This window comes from Tachysurus fulvidraco, chromosome 3, assembly GCF_022655615.1.
Source record: "Tachysurus fulvidraco isolate hzauxx_2018 chromosome 3, HZAU_PFXX_2.0, whole genome shotgun sequence".
Taxonomy (NCBI): domain Eukaryota; kingdom Metazoa; phylum Chordata; class Actinopteri; order Siluriformes; family Bagridae; genus Tachysurus; species Tachysurus fulvidraco.
This window is the reverse complement of record NC_062520.1, coordinates 735,595-754,904: the sequence shown is the minus strand read 5'-3', so window position 1 is coordinate 754,904 and position 19,310 is coordinate 735,595. Positions and strand designations below refer to the sequence as shown.

General features: G+C 40.2%; 2 protein-coding genes across 2 annotated transcripts in view; one reads left to right on the top strand and one right to left on the bottom strand.

Moving 5' to 3' along the window:
* The first annotated feature begins 386 nt into the window (after positions 1-386).
* Positions 387-4,024, top strand: LOC113647442 (fibroblast growth factor 19-like). Its single transcript, XM_027154170.2, has 4 exons — positions 387-618; positions 2,439-2,516; positions 2,605-2,708; positions 3,683-4,024. The coding sequence occupies exons 1-4, from the start codon at positions 480-482 to the stop codon at positions 3,980-3,982; spliced, it is 621 nt and encodes a 206-aa protein (XP_027009971.1). The 5' UTR covers positions 387-479; the 3' UTR covers positions 3,983-4,024.
* A 3,024-nt stretch (positions 4,025-7,048) lies between these two features.
* Positions 7,049-19,310, bottom strand: part of si:ch211-234p6.5 (pleckstrin homology domain-containing family A member 5) — a 34,007-nt gene continuing 21,745 nt past the window's right edge. The window contains exons 4-21 of the mRNA XM_027154165.2: positions 18,695-18,767; positions 17,822-17,922; positions 17,530-17,648; positions 17,241-17,393; positions 16,966-17,110; positions 15,013-15,060; positions 14,829-14,909; positions 14,533-14,670; positions 13,987-14,085; positions 12,110-12,218; positions 11,882-11,901; positions 11,628-11,732; positions 11,492-11,522; positions 11,343-11,389; positions 11,001-11,252; positions 8,395-8,501; positions 8,151-8,218; positions 7,049-8,042 (exon numbers count right to left, since the gene is read on the bottom strand). Coding sequence (XP_027009966.2) covers positions 7,237-8,042; positions 8,151-8,218; positions 8,395-8,501; positions 11,001-11,252; positions 11,343-11,389; positions 11,492-11,522; positions 11,628-11,732; positions 11,882-11,901; positions 12,110-12,218; positions 13,987-14,085; positions 14,533-14,670; positions 14,829-14,909; positions 15,013-15,060; positions 16,966-17,110; positions 17,241-17,393; positions 17,530-17,648; positions 17,822-17,922; positions 18,695-18,767 — 2,502 coding nt within the window. The 3' untranslated portion in view covers positions 7,049-7,236. The remainder of the gene's footprint in view (positions 8,043-8,150; positions 8,219-8,394; positions 8,502-11,000; positions 11,253-11,342; positions 11,390-11,491; positions 11,523-11,627; positions 11,733-11,881; positions 11,902-12,109; positions 12,219-13,986; positions 14,086-14,532; positions 14,671-14,828; positions 14,910-15,012; positions 15,061-16,965; positions 17,111-17,240; positions 17,394-17,529; positions 17,649-17,821; positions 17,923-18,694; positions 18,768-19,310) is intronic.

Sequence of the window (19,310 nt, the reverse complement as noted above, 5' to 3'; positions counted from 1 at the left end):
CTCTGTGTGTGTGTGTGTGTGTGTGTGTGTGTGTGTGTGTGTGTGTGTGTGTGTGTGTGTGTGTGTGCGTGTATGTGTGTGCGTGTGTGTGTGTGTGTGTGTGTATGTGTGTGCGCTTGTGTGGAATGTTTGTCTTATTTCTACTTCAGCTCATTCACACTACAGAGTTTTGTGATAACAACAGGAAGCCCATATATGGTCAATATCACTGAGTGTGTGATGTTTCTTAGAATATTGTGTTTCTTACCGTAAGCCGTGTGAATCACCATCTTCCTCCTGCTACTGCCTATAAAAACCAAACACATTTTCATAGCCTCTAATGCAAAGAGCATTTCTCACTGACGGTTATTTATTTAATTAATTTAATTAATTTCGTTTAATTTGTTTAGATTTTTATTTATTTATTTATCCTTTTTTTATTTCACTGTACTAATCTGTAATAGTTTGTTAGCAGTTTTGTGTTTTTGTTTTTTTTAACAATGATGCTGTTTGCAGGATTTTTTTTACTTTTCCATTTCTCTCTCTCACACCCTCTCACTAACTACTCTCCATCCCTCCATGATTCCTCTCCGGTATTGGCCTACGGCGATCAAGTTCGGCAGAGACACCTGTATGTGGGTATGTACACACACACACACACACACACACACACACACACACACACACACACACACACATGTTTTGTGATGTAAAATTAAAGAACTTTATTCTTCCTCAATGTGAACTTACACAATTATGTGAAAGTCAATCAGAAACATTTTAGAGAAGAAAGAAAAAACTGGATACAGGGTTGAAGGTTTCTCTCTTTAGTCTCCTCTTCAGGATGTGACTTGTTTCTAAGGTCTGGTCTAAAATCCTAAATATTTTCACTTCTTTTGTTGTTGAGTTGGTGGTGTGTTTTGGATCCTTGTCTTGCTGCGTGATGAAGTTCCTCTTGATTTAGACTGGATGCATTTCTCTGTAAATTGTAAATGAGCTCCATCATGAATAAAGATTAGTGAGTCTGTTCCAGAAGCACAAGGCCGAGCCATGACACCACCTTTAGCACATCTCACAGCTGAGCTTCTTTGTACTGGATCATGATTTAGGACTCATCATAGCTTTATCTTGGCTCCAATAGAACTGTGGCTCATCTCTGGAGTTCTTCAGCCGGTTCTGGGGAGGTTGTTGGTGACGTCTGTTAACTGTTGTTTCAGATCAGGTCCAAGGACTGGTTTGCATCAATACCTACCTTATCTTTATATAGGTGTCTTGCCAGAACACAGGAGTCTTGCCAGGTTTACTTTTTGGGGAGAAGCGTACCAGTGCTGGGTTCTCCCTTTAGGCCTAATCTTATTACTCACAAGGCTCTGGCATCATTGCACACCCAGGGCATCCATGTACTCAATTATCCAGATGACCGGCTCATCTTGGCTCAGTCGAGGGCTAAACTCCAAATCACATGAGGTGAAGGGTTAGACACCAGTGGAGAGGGCCCTAACGTGACATCCTTGGAAACCCTAGTCCTCGGGTGTTAGGATTTCTTTCTGTCCTCAGACGAGCTCTTTTGCAGGTCAGCTTGGTACACCTGCAAATCTGTGATTGACAGCAGTGATAGACAGCAGTGATAGACAGCAGTGATAGACAGCAGTGAAAGACAGCAGTGATAGACAGCAGTGATAGACAGCAGTGATAGACAGCAGTGGCTGAGGAGAATAAACAGGCAGAATACAGATCAATCCACAGCCTTAACATCTCAGTGTGGAGTTCTGTGTAAAATGGGAGATGCCTGCTTGGAGGTGGAAGGCGGTGTGAAGTTAGGTAGCGATTTCAGTGCTAATCTTTCATAAGGCCAGTCTAATCTAAGCTTAGTAATGACGCATGTGATCACCTCAGGGAGCTATTCAAACAACAGAGAATGCGGTGGCCATTTTGCCAGATTAAGGCAAGATTGTGCTTAGTGACAACGCACATTATTTATTTATTTATTTAGAATTTTTTAGAACAGCCACTGGCTGATTTAGGAAGCTGTTCAGAGGCAGGCTGCTCATCATCGTGCACAGTGAACGCCTCAGAGTCCGATGCGAATGATAATAATTACCTGTTCGGGTCGGCGGAAATCGGAAAGGGAGCTCCGGGAGTCAGAGCAAATTAGAGTCAGCAGAGAGGAAGAGAAAAGGGACTCATCCATCTCTCATCCATCTCTCATCCATCTCTCATCCATCTCTCATCCATCTCTCATCCATCTCTCATCCATCTCTCGTTCCATTTCCACTAACTCAACTTGCAAGCTCCATGACCAAAGCCATGAATTTTAAGAAATTTAAGTTTAAAATGAAGTTATTAAGTAATTAAATTAACCTTTAGTCTTTTTAGCAGACAAATGACAGATATTTCTCTATTTTCCTTTGAAGACTAATCAATGAAACCTGTTTTTTTTTTGTTTCTTAATTATCCAGAAAATAAAGACAACAGCCTGTTTGTTGAGATTTTACTCAACGGCACAGTGTCAGTAGCTCAGAGTCCGACACCTTACAGTGAGTTCCTTTCTACATGTCTGTGTATGTGTGCATGATTCTCCCATAGATATACGTATGAGTAAAATTGTGTGTTTGTGTGTGACAGCGGTGTTAGAGCTAAAAGCCGTAAAACCAGGTTACACAGCGATTCGGGGTGTGAGGTCATCGCTGTACCTGTGTCTGAATGCAGACGGTCACTTATTTGCTCTGGTGAGTAGTGACTTCTTCTACTTGGTAATCATTTTGAGACTTTTGTCTCTTGGGTGTTTGACTGATCCCCTTTTTACCCACCTACTGACTTTTGGTGATAGACAGGATTGTCCCTCCATGGGAGTGTCTATGCTTAGGTTATTTATATAAACGAACCCTGATGAATACTTTTGTAGATCTTGGTTTGTATGTGCAGGTGCTCCTAATAAGGTGGACAGTACAGTAAGTGTATGAAGTGTAAGTGTGAAGTTAATGACTCCAAGGTTGAGAAATGTTTCTTCAGTAGAAGCTTTTTGAGATTTGAACAGTGTCTAAACCACCAGATTAAAACACTCACCTTTTCACACACAAACACTAACAGAAGGACATTCTATAGTGACATCCTAAGTGTATTTACAGTTATAAATTTCAGCATGGGGTCACGGTGGCTTAGTGGTTAGCACGTTCGCCTCACACCCCCAGGGTTGGGGGTTCGATTCCCACCTCCACCTTGTGTGTGTGGAGTTTGCATGTTCTTCCCGTGCCTCGGGGGTTTCCTCCGGGTACTCCGGTTTCCTCCCCCAGTCCAAGGACATGCATGGTAGGTTGATTGGCATCTCTGGAAAATTGTCCATAGTGTGTGTGTGTGTGAGTGAGAGTGTGTGTGCCCTGTGATGGGTTGGCACTCCGTCCAGGGTGTATCCTGCCTCGATGCCCGATGACGCCTGAGATAGGCACAGGCTCCCCGTGACCCGAGAAGTTCGGATAAGAGGTAGAAGATGAATGAATGAATGAATGAATTTCAGCATGTCAGATTATGATACATTAAACTGTCACACTGATGTCAACACTGTTCATGCAAGACAAACGTGCTCTAAATCACATCCAGGATGGAGTCTGAGTGAGACGTGTCTGATTTAAACTGTTTACTGTGTTTAAATCTGGTTACTGTGTCTGACTTACATCTCCTCTGAATGTGTGTGTCTGTGGTACAGGGTGTGTTTCTAGATGCTGATTGTTCCTTCAGAGAGATGGTACAGCCTACTGGTTACACTCACTTCCTGTCTGCTCACCACAGACTTCCTGTTTCCCTCAGTATGAAAGGTTCTCATGGGAAACACACTCTCAGTTTCTCTCAGTTTCTACCAGTCAGAACCCATCTGTTTATGGAGATACAAGGATATGAAGAGACATCGAGGTTTCTGACTGCTGCAGATTTGGATTCAGATGATCCTCTAAGACTGACAAACACACATCAGGACCTGAGAAGTCCACTGTTTCACATCGACCAATAAGATTGCAGATCAGATCCTAAAGACTTTTTTATTTTAAAAGTTTTGCCCTTAAATGTATTTATTTATTGTTTTTTAAATAAAGTTATTTGGATATATTGGATATCGTGCCAGTTATTGAAAGTGTTCTAAATACTAATTTAATTTTTATATTCCATATTTTATATTAATGATTAAATTATGGCAGTTGATTATTAGATTATTGGAGCTACGTCATCAATCCTGATGTTCTACCCCTGGTTGGAGTCTCGTCGCCCGGTGGTCACCCTGCCAGGGATTGATCTTCATGGTCAGCCAGTGTCTCATGTGTTGTGTATGAAGCCACCGGGTGTCATGTCTTCTTTTGAACCAATGTTGTGTCAGTCAGCTGTATTTGTTCTGTATACTGTTTGTCTTCATCAGAGATCATTTGAAGACTTTGACAGGAAGGATTTAGTGTTGTGTCTGAGCTGAACTCAGAGTTTATGATGACCCATTAGTTCCTCAGGAGCTCTCGGCTGCACCGTTATAAACTGTCGTAGAAAGGACATTATTTACATTTACACTATTTACTGTAGAGTGTCACCCAGATGGGGATGAGGTTCACTTCTGACTCTGGTTCCTCTCAAGGTTCCTCTTATCATCTCAGGGAGGTTTTCCTCACCGCCGTCACCTCAGACTTGATCCCTAATGAACTTTATTGTCATTACACATGTACAAGTACAAGGCAAAGAAATGCAGTAATTATATGTATTCCTTTTTTTCCCCTTTTATTTCCATACTTCTGTAAAGTTGCATTTGAGACAAAGTGAATTTTTTTAACTTTACAAATAAATTGTATTGATTAATGTTTTTTATTAATTTCAGTTAAACTCAGTTTATTATGCTACTTTATGTTATTTTTGAGACTTTGCATATGTTACTATGATAAGTCTCAAAAACATCTATACAGGAGTATAGAAACAGAATAAAAAATAAATAATTAATTAAAAGTTATTACAAGTATTAAAATATTAAGTGACTATTTATCTCTGACATTAATCCTAATGAGCAAGTCTGAGGTGACGGTGGTGAGGAAAACCTCCCTGAGATGATACGAGGAACCTTGAGAGGAACCAGACTCAGAAGTGAACCTCATCCCCATCTGGGTGACACTCTACAGTAAATAGTGTCAATGTAAATAATGTCCTTTCTACGACAGTTTATAGTCGAGTGAAATAATGGGCCAGCGCAAGTTTACGACAAACTCTAATATTAATTAGCAAAACTAAATGAAGTTAATCGATGAATTTGAAGTTACCAAAATCAAGTTAATCAATGAATATGATAAAACTATTTTGAATAAATTAATGAATTGTGACAGAAATTCTGAGTTATATGAAATATTGAAATCAATTATTTCTATATTTATTATTTATATCATACACAACCCAGAGCACACACTCACACACACACACGTTTGATTTCACATTTATTTCACACACATATTTTATCAGTTGCGTAATTATTAATGTTTTCTCATCTCATTACAACTCAAACACCACATCCTGAAGTCAGTCATTCAGAACACATTGACCTTGGCCCAGTCTGACCACCCAAAAGCAGAAACAGGAGCTCATGATGAGCTTCTTCACTAACTTCACTAGTGATTGATCTTAAACACGTGTTTTGTGAGGTTCAAAACTGAAAATAAATAAATTAAATTCTATAATGTACAATGACATTTATGGCATTTAGCAGAAAAATAAAATGCACAAAGAATAAAACAGCATTTAAATTGTCACCCAAATGAGGATGAGGTTCGCTTCAGACTTGTTCATAGGGGACAAATACACAATAATGAATTATCTTTATAATAATCTTTTGTTTTATGTTTATGTTCTGTAAAGCCGCTTTGAGACGATGTCCATTGTTAAAAGTGCAGTACAAATAGATTTTTATTAAATATGTGACTTTGAGGAACTGCAAATAAAATGTAACATTTAAAGTTAAAGCCTGTTAGAAAAGTGTTGATGATATATTGATAGAATAAAAGATGAAGTTTTAAATGTGAGAAAATGGAGTTGCCCTGCTCATTAAAGGTGAGGTCTGCGTTGTTTGAAAGCCAATGTCGACATATAAAATCACCAAAACAAACACGCCCCTAACCCAAATGGGTCCCACCCCTGTATCGATAGCTCCGCCCACACGTACATACGTAACCCAGGCGACTAACAGAAAGAAACGTGTCTTTATCATAGCTGAAGGGAAGAACAATACGATTGTAGATAAACAAACAAGCAAAAATGCCACACAAGCATAATGATGTAAAGGACAAAGGCATATATTAGTTCTGTGTAACAAAGCAAAACCAACGTTACTCACCTATCGAGAAGGAAAAAAGCGCCTCGGCGTCTTAAGTAAAGTCGGCCACATATTCACAGGTCGGAGTTTCCCGAGTCGATAACTCCTGAGCTAAACGCTGTTACTACACAAAACGCGGTTGTAGCTGCCTCTCTACATTACTACGATAGAAAAGAGGTGTTATTTGTGTAGTAACAGCGTTTAGCTCAGGAGTTATTGACTCGGGAAACTCCAACCTGTGAATATGTGGCCAACTTCCTGCTCCTTCAGTTCTCTCCAGCGCTGGAAAGCTGATCCTATATTAACACGTCCTACTTCTTGCCTTATCGTAAGTCTTTCTTCTCTTTCTTTCTTTGTTTTTATCCTCCATGTCAATGTTAAAACCGCTTTCTGCTAACGTCACACATGCGCACCGAACACTCTCTCCGCCCATATCGACAAGCCCCGCCCCTTTCTGCTCATTGGCTACACGGTTGTTTTGTTTTTTGTTTATTATTCGGCCCGACTCAGTTTTCTGAAGCATTTCTAAAAAATCTGAGACCGCACCTTTAACACTTCAGTTTAACAGCTGATTGTAAACTCTTCATGTGAGACTTAGTTTAGTCTGAGACTCAGTGAACCAGTCTGAAGGATGCTGAGTAAATGTTAAAAATAAACACTATATTATAGTGTATTATATACTATATTAACACAATCAACCAAATACTGAATGAAAAATTACATTTAAAAAAAGCATAATATTAAAAATAAATAAACAGCTTTTTTAATGAGAAATCAGGTGGAGATTTAAATATTTCTGCAAAATTATAGTAGCTGTTGTGTGAAATATTTAAAAAAAGAACTTAAAAACAAAAGTGAAGTACAGTACAGACACTTTAAAGCAATCACTATTATAATTATTATTGTTTTATTTATTTATTTTTAATTATTCCTCTTTATAGGCTTGTGCTTACCACCGTGACTCTTGGTTTGTGAAACGAATCATTGTGATTGGTTTCTGAGTTTTTACTCCAACAACCATAAACTACTTCTGTAGTTTTGCCACCGATAGTGACATCACTTCCTGTCTCTTTTACTGCTTTCTCTGTAGGGGCTCCATTCTCATTGGGATTAATGGACAGGTTTGATCGTTGGGCTTTGGCTCCATCCACTATACCCCCATTATTGTCTGTGGCTGATTGAGCAGGTTTGTACTGGATTTCCTCATCGATGCACAGCTCTCTTCCTGAGTGATCAGAACGGGACACCATGTGACTGTCAGAGGAAGTTCCTGTTGCCTGATGGAAAACTATGCCTGAGGACTTAGGAGTGTTTTTATTAAGTGTATCCATGGTGATTAATGATGTAGTCATGTTCGACTTTCCTCTCAAGTGAGTTTGATTAGTTGATTGTTCTGAATCCTGATTGGTTGATGTGTCTGAATCCTGATTGGTTGATGTGTCTGAATCCTGATTGGTTGGTGAAAGTTCTTCTTCCTGGATGTTGAGGGGAATGAACTCCTGCCAGTGGTTGGTGGAGAGAAACCATTCAGCCCTCTGATTGGTAGAAGTGGAGCAGTTCACACTCTGATCTGTGTCCTCAGATGCTATGTTGTTTATCGTGAGTGTTGAAATGTGATTGGTTGATGAAGGCTTGATGTCACTAAATGTGGGTGGTGTTTCAGGTACGTCACTCTCAGACATCCACATGTCTCCATGGATATGAACTCTATCAGTGCTCACGGACTGTGTGGACATTTGGCCTATTACACAGATGAAAAACATTATATATACGTTCAACACACACACACACACACACACACACACACACACACACACACACACACACACACACACACACAGAAACTTACAACGATTAACAGATCCTTCAATATCAATGAATTTCAGAGGATGAGCAGAGTCACTCCGTCTCAGGACACTGAGAAGATGAGAGAGAAACAGATCAAAGGAATTCATCAATAGATTCCTAAGTCAATAAAAAACTCTACAATATTATCTGTAGCTTTGTAGCTTTGTCTCTACATCCGTAACAGTTATGGGCTAAAATAAAGGACACAGAGTTTGTTGGCGGGTTTGTGTCTGGTGTGTAGGCACCTCTTCGGTACTCGCTCTTTGACGTGTTCCACTCGTTTAAGTTTATTGTGTCTTTGTTCAGATTTCACAAATAAATCAGATTCTCTGTTTAAATCACAGACATCAACCTGTAAAACACACAAAGAGTAAATTATCAACGTTTTGTTGATCATTAGGTGTTGCTTCAGTCATGTTCAGTCATGCAGCTAAGCAAAACCTCATTAATACAGAGTTTATAGACACAAAAATGGCTCTAAAATGTGTCAAATTAGAAATCAGGCTCTATACAGAAATATATTCAGGATATACGGTATGTTTGTGGAATTATTTGTTATTGTGGTGACAATATGTTTGACACCAGGTGACAATGTAAAGAATTACAAGTCAAGCGGTCCACAATGACTACATACAGAAAACTGGGACATAAGAAACATAAAGAGAGATCAACAGGTCCTGAAGAGGGTCTTGAAGACCCTGGTGGAGTCGGTTCTCAGCATCTCGCCCACAACAAGGATCATCGTGTCTGAACTGCTTCCCACAATAAGCAATACAAATGCACACGAAGCTCATCCTATAGAAACTGTGTCTGTTCCCTGAGCAGTGAGATCAAAATGTAAATGCATTAAAAGTTCTCTAAATAAACTTACTGTAATTAGACCTGAAAAATGCCAACCAACAAAAACAGTTCCTAAAGTTTGGGCTCCTGAACATTACATCACCCAAAGCGACACTGGGATTAAACCTAATGACTACATCGGTCTAAACGAGTCTACACCATCAGGATATATCTATAAGCATGAGCCTCGTCAGACTGGTGGTGGAGGTGGTGGAGGTGGTGTTGTCACTATCTCTAGTGATCTCCTTACTGTTACCCAGAGAACCCAGTATAGATTTAATTATTTTGAAGTGCTTGTCCTTAATGATGACTTTTGGAAATACACAACATTCATGTTGACGAGACAAACAATGCTTTAGGACTCACATTTATGGACCTAGTAAACTACGTCTTAATCATACATTAGATTTAATAATATCACACAGAATAGATGTCACTGATATAGATATCATACCTCAAAGTGATGACATCACAGACCATTACCTCATAATGTACACACTACCTATAGAACAGACTAACTGTGTCTCACCACGTTATCGACTCGGTAGAACCATTATCCCGACCACCAAAGACAGATACACAAATAACCTGCCTGATCTGTCTGGACTTCTTACTGTACCCTTAAACTCAAACGACCTAGATGTAATGACTAACAGCATAGACGCTATATTCACTAGCACATTAGACACTGTTGCCCCAGTCAGATTACAGAAGGTTAGAGATAAAACACCTGCCCCGGGGTATAATAGTCATACTCACACCCTCAAGAGGGAGACCCGTAACCTCGAACGGAAATGGAGAAAAACTAAATTAGAGGTTTTAAGAATTGCTTATGAGGACAGTATGTCCAGCTATAGACAGTTATTATAACTGTGTATAAGAACACTATGTCCAGCTATAGAGTTGTTTAAGTTGGTTTAGATCCTACTTGTCTGAGCGATAACATTTTCAGTTCTAAGACCTTTGCTTTTCTCAATTTACATGTTCCCCTTAGGAAACATCATTAGAAGACATGGGATTAGTTTCCATTGTTATGCTGACGATACGCAGTTATATATCTCATCAAAAACGGATTGTCTAAATTAACTCAGTGCCTTAGAGAGATAAAAGATTAGATGAGCTGTTGTTAAACTCCGATAAGACAGAAATATTACTTATAGGTCCAAAAACCAATGCACAGAAACTCTCAAACTTTAACTCCCATTTAGAGGGATGTACTGTTACTAGTAGCTCGACAGTGAAAGACCTGGTGTTTATTAGACAGTAACTTGTCTTTAAACTCATATCACCAGATTACAAACACAGCCTTCTTCACCTTAGAAATATCACCAAGCTGAGAAACATCCTGTCTGTATCTGATGCTGAGAAGCTAGTTCCTGCCTTCATGACCTCTAGACTGGACTATTGTAATGCATTACTAGGTGGTTGTCCTGCATCTTTAATAAATAGGTTACAGTTAGTCCAAAATGCAGCTGCCAGAGTTCTCACTAGGACAAGAAAGTATGACCTTTAACCCCAATGTTATCATCTCTACACTGGCTACCTGTTAAGTTTAGAACTGATTACAAACTGCTGCTACTTACGTACAAGGCTCTTAATGGTTCAGCTCCCATGTATCTAACTAGTCTTCTAACACGTTACAATCCTTCACGCTCTCTGAGATCACAAAACTCAGGACTTCTGCTAGTTCCCAGAATATCTAAGTCTACTAAAGGTGGTAGAGCGTTTTCTTATTTAGCTCCCAAACTCTGGAATAGTCTTCCTGATAGTGTTCGGGGCTCAGACACACTTTCCCAGTTTAAATGTAGATTAAAAACTCATCTCTTTAGTCAGGCGTACACATAATACATCCTAGTGCTCTAGTACATCTGGTAAACTGCACATTATCATCTAGTGCTAGTTAATATTATGAACAGCAGCTATGCTAATTCCTTTGTGTGTGTGTGTGTGTGTGTGTGTGTGTGTGTGTGTGTGTGTGTGTGTGTGTGTGTGTGTGTGTGTGTGTGTATACATTGTCGTTATCACTCCGTTCTCCATGTTTGTAACTCAGTGTGTTTATTTTGTCCTCCTCAGGGTTTGAGTCCTCCACACACACACTCTGTGCAGTGAGAGCTGAAGGAAGCTTCGACCTCGTCACGTACATCAGACAGAACGGAGAGGACTCAGACTCAGACTCGATGAATGATCTGGGTTTATTCATCCGATAATCTGGACTTTGGCTCCTCTTATTGTGCATTTCTTTCTGGTGGAACCTCTGGGCCATCTGACAGCAACACAGAAAGACCGTTTTCACCAAATCACATATCTATAGATTTACAATTTACATGAATAATTATTCGTGGTCTGTAGTTACCTGTCTGAAATGATTAGACTCCTCCCCTAAACACACTGCCCGAGATTCTGTAAAAGAAAGACAAGTTTAAGATGTGTGTGTGTGTGTGTGTGTGTGTGTGTGTGTGTGTGTGTGTGTGTGTGTGTGTGTGTGTGGAGGAGTGTGTTTACCTGTTTTGATTGTATCAGTGTTGTACAACTTCTGTGTGTGGGAGAAAAGAGCAGAACAAATAATAATAATAATAATAATAATAATAATAATAATAATAATAATAATAATAATAATGTTTCTTCTCTGTTTACTCACTGTGTAATTTGGTTCCACCCACTCAGACCTCAGCTTTGTGCTCTTATTAGTGTTCTCCAATTCCAAAGGTAAAGGAGGACGAGCTGGTGGTTCTGACTCCTCCCCCTTTATAAGAAAAGAAGTGTCTGTGTTTAATTATAACACACACACACAAACACACACACACACACACACACACACACACACACACACACACACACACACACACACACACATCTTAAACGTGTCTCTCTCCCCCACAACACACAACTCACCCAGTAGTGCACACTTTCCTCTGGACAGAGTGATGAGTTGTGAAGAGGAAACAGAGAGAATTAGAAAGCAGATGATAAGAACACAATAGACAAGGGAAAGTCCTACAAAGCATCACCAATGACATCTACGGTCACATTCACATCTACAATCATGTCCACAAACATCTCCAGGGTTAACGCCCCTCCTCCAGTCACTATATGTGCAGAGCTACAGGCTTGATCACTCACTCTTTGGTGTGTGTGAAACAATCAGTGCATTAAATCGTCTCCTGTTGGGCTTCAGACCACTTAGAATATCGTCCATCATCCAAATCTGCTTCTGAGCCAGGGGGCGTTCCTAAAAAGGCACAGAGAGAGAGAGAGAGAGAGAGAGAGAGAGAGAGAGAGAGAGAGAGAGAGAGAGAGAGAGAGAGAGAGAGAGAATGAACACATTACAGCCTTTTACACCGTTTGTGTTGTTAGCAGAACTTTTTTTTTCCTCTTGTATATTTTGATTAGTTCCCTCTTCTGTCGCTCTTAACTGACTTTTGTTTGAGTTTCAGATTTGTTTAATGTTTGAGATATTTTTTATAACCAAACACTAATTAATACATTTCAAGAACATTGTCCTGTATTAGTTTTGCTGATCTTTGGTATTCATGTTACGGTGTGTTTAGATATGTTCTCTTACAAACCCTGGGTTCTTTCAGATGAAAGATTACGAACAAGCCAGTAGCAGAACACCATATCAAGACCCAGGACCCAGGAGTGGGGTTCAGGTCCAGGTTATGGAACCTGATAAGGGTGTGTGGAGAGGACCAACTGGCCACAGCACAAGTATCCTGGAGGGGAATACCCCTAACCTAGACAATGTTCTCCAGGATCAGGGTGTGAGTGCGATGGGACGATATTCATTTAGGCAGGACATTGTAGATTTCTTTGGGATGGGGACAATGGTGGTTGTCTTGTGGCACGTTGGAGCAACGGCGCTGATCAGGGAAATGTTGAAGATGTCAGTGAAGACATCCGCTAGCTGTTCTGTGCATTCCCTGAGCACCCTGCCAGGAATGTTGTCTGGTCCAGCAGCTTTCTGTGTGTTACCTCTGCATAGAGTTCTCCTCACGTCGACCTTGGATAGACAGAGTACCTGTACGCCCTGCCACATGCGCCGGGTGTCTCCGCTGTCCTGGAAGTGGCTGTGGATTGTCTGGGTGTGTCTCCCTGAAGATGTTCCAGTCAGTGCACTCAAAGCAGTCCTGAAGAGCAGAGGTGGCTCCTGATGGCCAGGTTTTCACCTGTTCAGAACCTGTTTAGAGCCTCTGTCGAGTGGTCTGTATGCTGGAATTAGCCTAACAGAGATGTGGTCTGAGTAGCCGTGTAGGGGGCAGGGCTGCAGATCGTTAATAGCCCCGTATATCTCACTTAGCACCTTTTTAGCATTAGCACGGGGTGAATGTAAACTCTGACAATGAAAACAGTGGTGAATTCCCGTGGTAGATAAAATGGCCTGCATCTAACAGTCACAAACTCCACTGAGGATGAGCAGTAACCAGAAACAAGCACAGAGATCTTATACCATTCTGTGTTGATGTAAACACACACCACCACTGCAAGTCACCACATCCTCAACACCTCAGTGTGGAGGTCTGAAAAAAACACCCGCATTGAGGTGTAAGGCGGCATGAAGTTAGTTAATGGTCGCCTTATTATGTTTTAATACTGTAGAATCCATTTCTACAGAGAGAGTCTGTAGTACTATGTGTGTGTGTGTGTGTGTGTGTGTGTGTGTGTGTGTGTGTGTGTGTGTGTGTGTGTCTGTGTGTGTGTCTGTGCTAACTTTTCATAAGGCTAATCTAAGCTAATCTAAGCTAAGCTCAGCCACAGCACATGTACAGTACTCACCTCCAGGAGCTTTTCTATTAGGAATCATTGCCCACATCAAACTCCTCAGAGTCCGAGGAAGACAAGAATAATTCAATGTTTGGGTTGGAAAAAAAAATCGCAAAGTGAGTCGAGACAGATGTCCTGTCCTTTGTCCTGCCTCCTGTAACGTGGCCTGTGAGACCCATGATCTAATCTGCTGTGCTGTGAGAGTTATTTGTCATTGTAAGGTTTAATATCAGTACCTGTGGAAGTCCAAAATGGCAGATGTGCTGCAGGTGAGAACGAAACACACACAGTTCACTCTCCATCCTCTTGTAGTCCAACCAGACTCCCTCCATCTCCTATACACACACACACACACACACACACACACACACACACACACACACACACACACACAAACACAAACACACACACACACACACACACACACACACACATACACACATATACACACACACATACATACACACACACACACACACATAAACATACATACACACACACACACACACAAACACACACACACACACACACACACACACACACACACACACACACATACATACACACACATACACACACACACACACACACACACACACACACACACACATACATACACACACACACACACATACATACACACACACACACACTCACACACACACACACACACACACACACACACACACACACACACACACACACACACACACACACACACACTACAGTTAGGACAAGATGCTATAAATACTGTTTTACATGTCTCTTTCTCTAACACATACTTGTGTTATGTCACACATTCTGGCTCTGATGGTGACGAGCTCCTCCTGCAGCAAAGCCTTCTGGGATATGTGCTGGTCATTTAACTGCCTCTTGCCCAACTCTATACGAGACATGTTCAAGGCAAACTCAGCATGATCCTACACACACCCATGACACACACAAAATCACACACATACACAGATCCATGTAAGGAACAGATATGGAGTGTGTGTGTGTGTGTGTGTGTGTGTGTGTGTGTGTGTGTGTGTGTGTGTGTGTGTGTGTGTGTGTGTGTGTGTGTTTATGTGTTCATCACCTTATCATTCTGTAGTAGATCCATTTCTACAGAGAGAGTCTGTAGTACTTTATCACAGCCACACAAACAGGTCAGAACCATCTAACAACACACAGAGACATTAAACAGTGTTCGTGTGTGTGTGTGTGTGTGTGTGTGTGTGTGTGTGTGTGTGTGTGTGTGTGTGAGTGTGTGTGTTACTCACATCTGTACCTCCTTGTAATGCTGAGAGTGTGTGTGTCTCTTTCTCACACTACGTCACAAAGTAGCAAAAAACAAACAATTATTATTATTATTCGTAGTAGTAGTAGTAGTAATAATAATAATAATAATAATAATAATAATAATAATAATAATAATAATAATAATAATAATAATAATGATGATGATGATAATTAATTGTTATTAATTATTATTTATTTGATTTAATTGTATAGCACTTCTAATAATTCACATAATCTCAAAGCAGTTTTACATAGGAATAGAAACAGAACAAAAATAAATAAACAAACAAACAAACAAATAAATAAATAAATAAATAAATAAATAAATAAATTTTAAAACAAGTAAATACATTAAAATTAAGTTAATTTATATCTCTAACATCTGTCCTAATGAGAAAGCCAGAGGTGATATAAATAATAATTCCCAGGTCATGACCTAGCAATATTCCCGCACAACAGTCACAGCTCACAACCATGAAAAATGATCTGTCCTTTTCCTCACATGTCCCTAATGTGACTCGCTCATGTCGGTTCCTTCTCTACAACATCAGAAGGATTCAGTCTTTTGTCTCCACACAGGCTGCTCAGGTACTTGTTCAGTCTCTTGTCATGTCAACACTAGACTACTGCAGCTCTCTGTGTCAGGTCTACACATGAATACACCCACTACACCACCACACTGATGTGCTCCTCCACTGGCTCCTGTAGCTGAACACATCAGATGGTTGGCTACAAAGCCTAAACCAGACCAGCTCCACCTTACCTCGAAGCCCTCATCACTCCTTACCCTGCACCTAAAAGGTGATAGCCCAGCACTGCTCCACTGGTCCCACCATCTCTCGGGGTAAGTTCACAATAAGACTCTTTTCTGTTCTGCACCGCGGTGGTGGAATTAACTTCACCTATATGTCTGGACAGCTGAGTCACTGACTGTCTTCAAACAACACATGAAGACGTTTATCTTCCTAAAATACCTAAACTAGCACTTGTCCCTGTTTTCTGTGTATGTGTATTATAAACAGAAAGCAAACAAAAAAAACCTGAACAGAGTTTTAGGTTCACGGAATCTGTCTGTAACCTAGTGACCCAGAGTTAATGTATTCATCGATAGAGACTTAAAAGCACTTTTGTATGTTGCTCTGAATAAGAACATCTGCCAAATGCTGTAAATGTAAATGTAATAATTATATATTATTCTTATATAATGTTATTATTCTTATTTAGGTAAAATCTAATACTACAATATTATGATAAAGGTTTAAATTGGTGTACTGACTGGCCTTTTTTTTTCCGCAGCCCCGCCCACAAAATATGCAATCTCAAAAACCTTTCCAGCAAGTTTCCAGTATCACGGGTATTCGGGTGATGTCACATGCTCGTATCCACTCGCCTCCAAAGTATTAGCACCTTACCATACCAGCCTTTGGGAATTCTTGCTCCAACAAGCCAACATCAAAGTTTGTCACAAAGAACTTTACAAATCTATTTGTTATTTATTTTTTATTTAAAATCCTTGTCTTTTATTTTTATGCTGTTCTCCTGAACAGGGTCAGTAGTCTGACCTATGTTCTTAGTCCCTGATGTGGGGGGAGCTACTATGGGGATATATTTTGATATAAAACTCATTGATGATAAGTACATCTACTAAATGTAATAAATGTTGTATATATAGTACCTGTGTAGTGTGTATTCAGTGAAAGTAGTATATGTGTGTGTACAGTATAGTGAGTGTACTGTGTATAGTGTGTGTAGGGTGTGTACCTTGCTTTCTGTTTTATGTACGGGTGAGTAGAGGGTGGAAAAACTAAAATCTAAGTCAACACACACACACACACACACACACACACACACCACAAACACACACACACCACAAACATACACACATACACATGCACAGACACACACAGCCACTAGGGTTAGTGTGTTGTACTTACCTGAGGTCGTAGGTCAACTCTGCCCATTGGGCTGTGAGACCGTGACCCATAATGACATCTGGGGGTCGACGGGCCTGACCCATGCCACTGGAAGTGATCTACACCTGTGTGGTCCAAACTTTGAGACTGAGTTTGAATATCATAACTACAGAGAGAGAGAGAGAGAGAGAGAGAGAGAGAGAGAGAGAGAGAGAGAGAGAGAGAGAGAGAGAGATCAAGTGAAATGAGTTGAGTGAGCAGTTAAATGAAATGTACATCATCAGTAAATGTGTCACCTGTGTAAAGGTCTGTGTCTGCTTCTGTGATCCCCCAAATCCACACTTCCTGCAGCATGAGAGTGTTTGTTCTGGGTCTTGTAAATGTGCAGTGGGGTCACTGACTCTGTGCTGCCCCCTATCTGAGAGAAGTCGTGATAGCTGGAGCATCGTCTACGATAGAGATATATATATATATATATATTTTAATATATTTAACCTAAATGTCGTGTGTGTGTTCACATTTGTATTTACATTTGAAAACAATAAATTGCTATAATGTAATCTGGTTCATTAGTGATTGGTGGACCTGTTGATTAGGTCATCAGTCTCCATGCATGCTGAGTGGCGGAGAGCTCTGACCCAACCCAACATGTCCTCCTGGGTATCAGCACTGAGCAAATATGAACGCATTCCCTGATGAACCACCTACGAGTGTACACACACACACACACACACACACACACACACACACACACACACACACACACACACACACACACACACACAAATACCAACACACACAGTTAAGCAAAAGCGGTGTAATGATTTCATGCAAATTGTGATTTTTAGAGACTCCCCACATGTACACAGATACACACCTTAAAAGCATACTTCCTGTTTTTGCACTCTCCTGGAGAGCAGAAGAAAATCTTATAGCTGGGGAGAGGAAGACTTCCTAACACAGATTCCTCCCTACTGTCTGAGAGAGAGAGAGAGAGAGAGAGAGGGGGGGGGGAAGGGAGAGAGAGAGTTTTACTCTGTTTTGTCTGCTTTTTCATTGTTATCAGTCTTCAGGCTTTCTTGATTGGATTTCTGCAGTACACAACAGATCACATTAACACATTAATATCCTTCTTCCTCCCATTTTAATCAGTAAAATCTCTCAATTTTTTTATATGCAATTTTAAACTGAATAATTCAGACTGTAGCATTTGCTTCAATTATATTGTATTTATTAATCACTTTAACATGGACAGCATCACAGATTAAAGTTAAATTCACATTAAAATATCCCTAACCAACCAGAAGACAAGGAAAGAAACCTTAAAAGGAACCAGATTGAGTGAAACAGGCTTGGAGTGTGTTCATGCTGCATGTCATTATGTTCAAACACAAAGTTTTGCTGTGTAGAACACTGACACTCACTGAGATCTAATCATGGGGAATAAGATCTGTACTAACATACAGTAGGACTGAAAACCTTCTTCACAGTGACATGTGGATCGTCGCCCAGGATCCCGGAAATTTTATATTTGTTATTTCTTCACTTGATTTACATCTAAAGGTTGGAAATAGCTGCATTCTGAAAGGCCTATGACTAAGTGACTGGTCATTTGTTATGAGCAGAATATCGACACAGTGTGAAGAGGTCTGAGGTCACGGCACTGTTATTTTTCAGATGGTGAATTATAAACATTATAAACATTGTAAACATTATAGACATTAACACACACACAGAGTTTAGGACTTACCTTTATAGTAAAATAGACAATAGTTAGACAAAACAAACCATCTCCTCTTCCACAACTTCAGCCCTGTGCTGTCCTACAGAAAGACAGAGAGAGAGAGAGAGAGAGAGAGAGAGAGAGAGAGAGAGAGAGAGAGAGAGAGAGAGAGAGAGAGAGTGAGAAGTCATGTTTTACTGAAGCTCCCAAAACTTTTCAAATGAAATAGTTTTTAAACATTTATTTAAATTTCAAGAAAAAAGTGGAATATCTTTCAAGTCTAATCATCAGCTAACAGGCTAACAGCAAGATGTAGGGAGATGTAGTTCGGAAGTCGCTAGAACTCGGGCGAAGGTTCCCTCTGGTGGCGATCGGGAGGTGAGGCAGGTGCTTCATTCATAACCACTGCAACAGCTATATATGGTTGTAATGACAATAAAAGCTTCTTGACTTGACTTCACATTGTCTCAAAGCAGCTTTACAGAGCATAAACATAAAACAAAAGGTTGAGATGATATGAGGAAGAAACCTTAGAGGAACCAGACTCAGAAGTGAACCTCATCCCCATCTGGGTGACACTCTACAGTAAATAGTGTAAATGTAAATAATGTCCTTTCTACAACAGTTTATAACAGTGCAGCCG

What these genes read in the sequence shown, in the direction of transcription:
- LOC113647442 (XM_027154170.2), top strand. Translation starts at nt 480, where the DNA reads ATGATGCTGTTTGCAGGATTTTTTTTACTTTTCCATTTCTCTCTCTCA. An exon ending in TCAGAGTCCGACACCTTACA is followed by an intron (nt 2,517 to 2,604) that starts GTGAGTTCCTTT and finishes TGTGTGTGACAG; the next exon opens with CGGTGTTAGAGCTAAAAGCC. An exon ending in ACGGTCACTTATTTGCTCTG is followed by an intron (nt 2,709 to 3,682) that starts GTGAGTAGTGAC and finishes TCTGTGGTACAG; the next exon opens with GGTGTGTTTCTAGATGCTGA.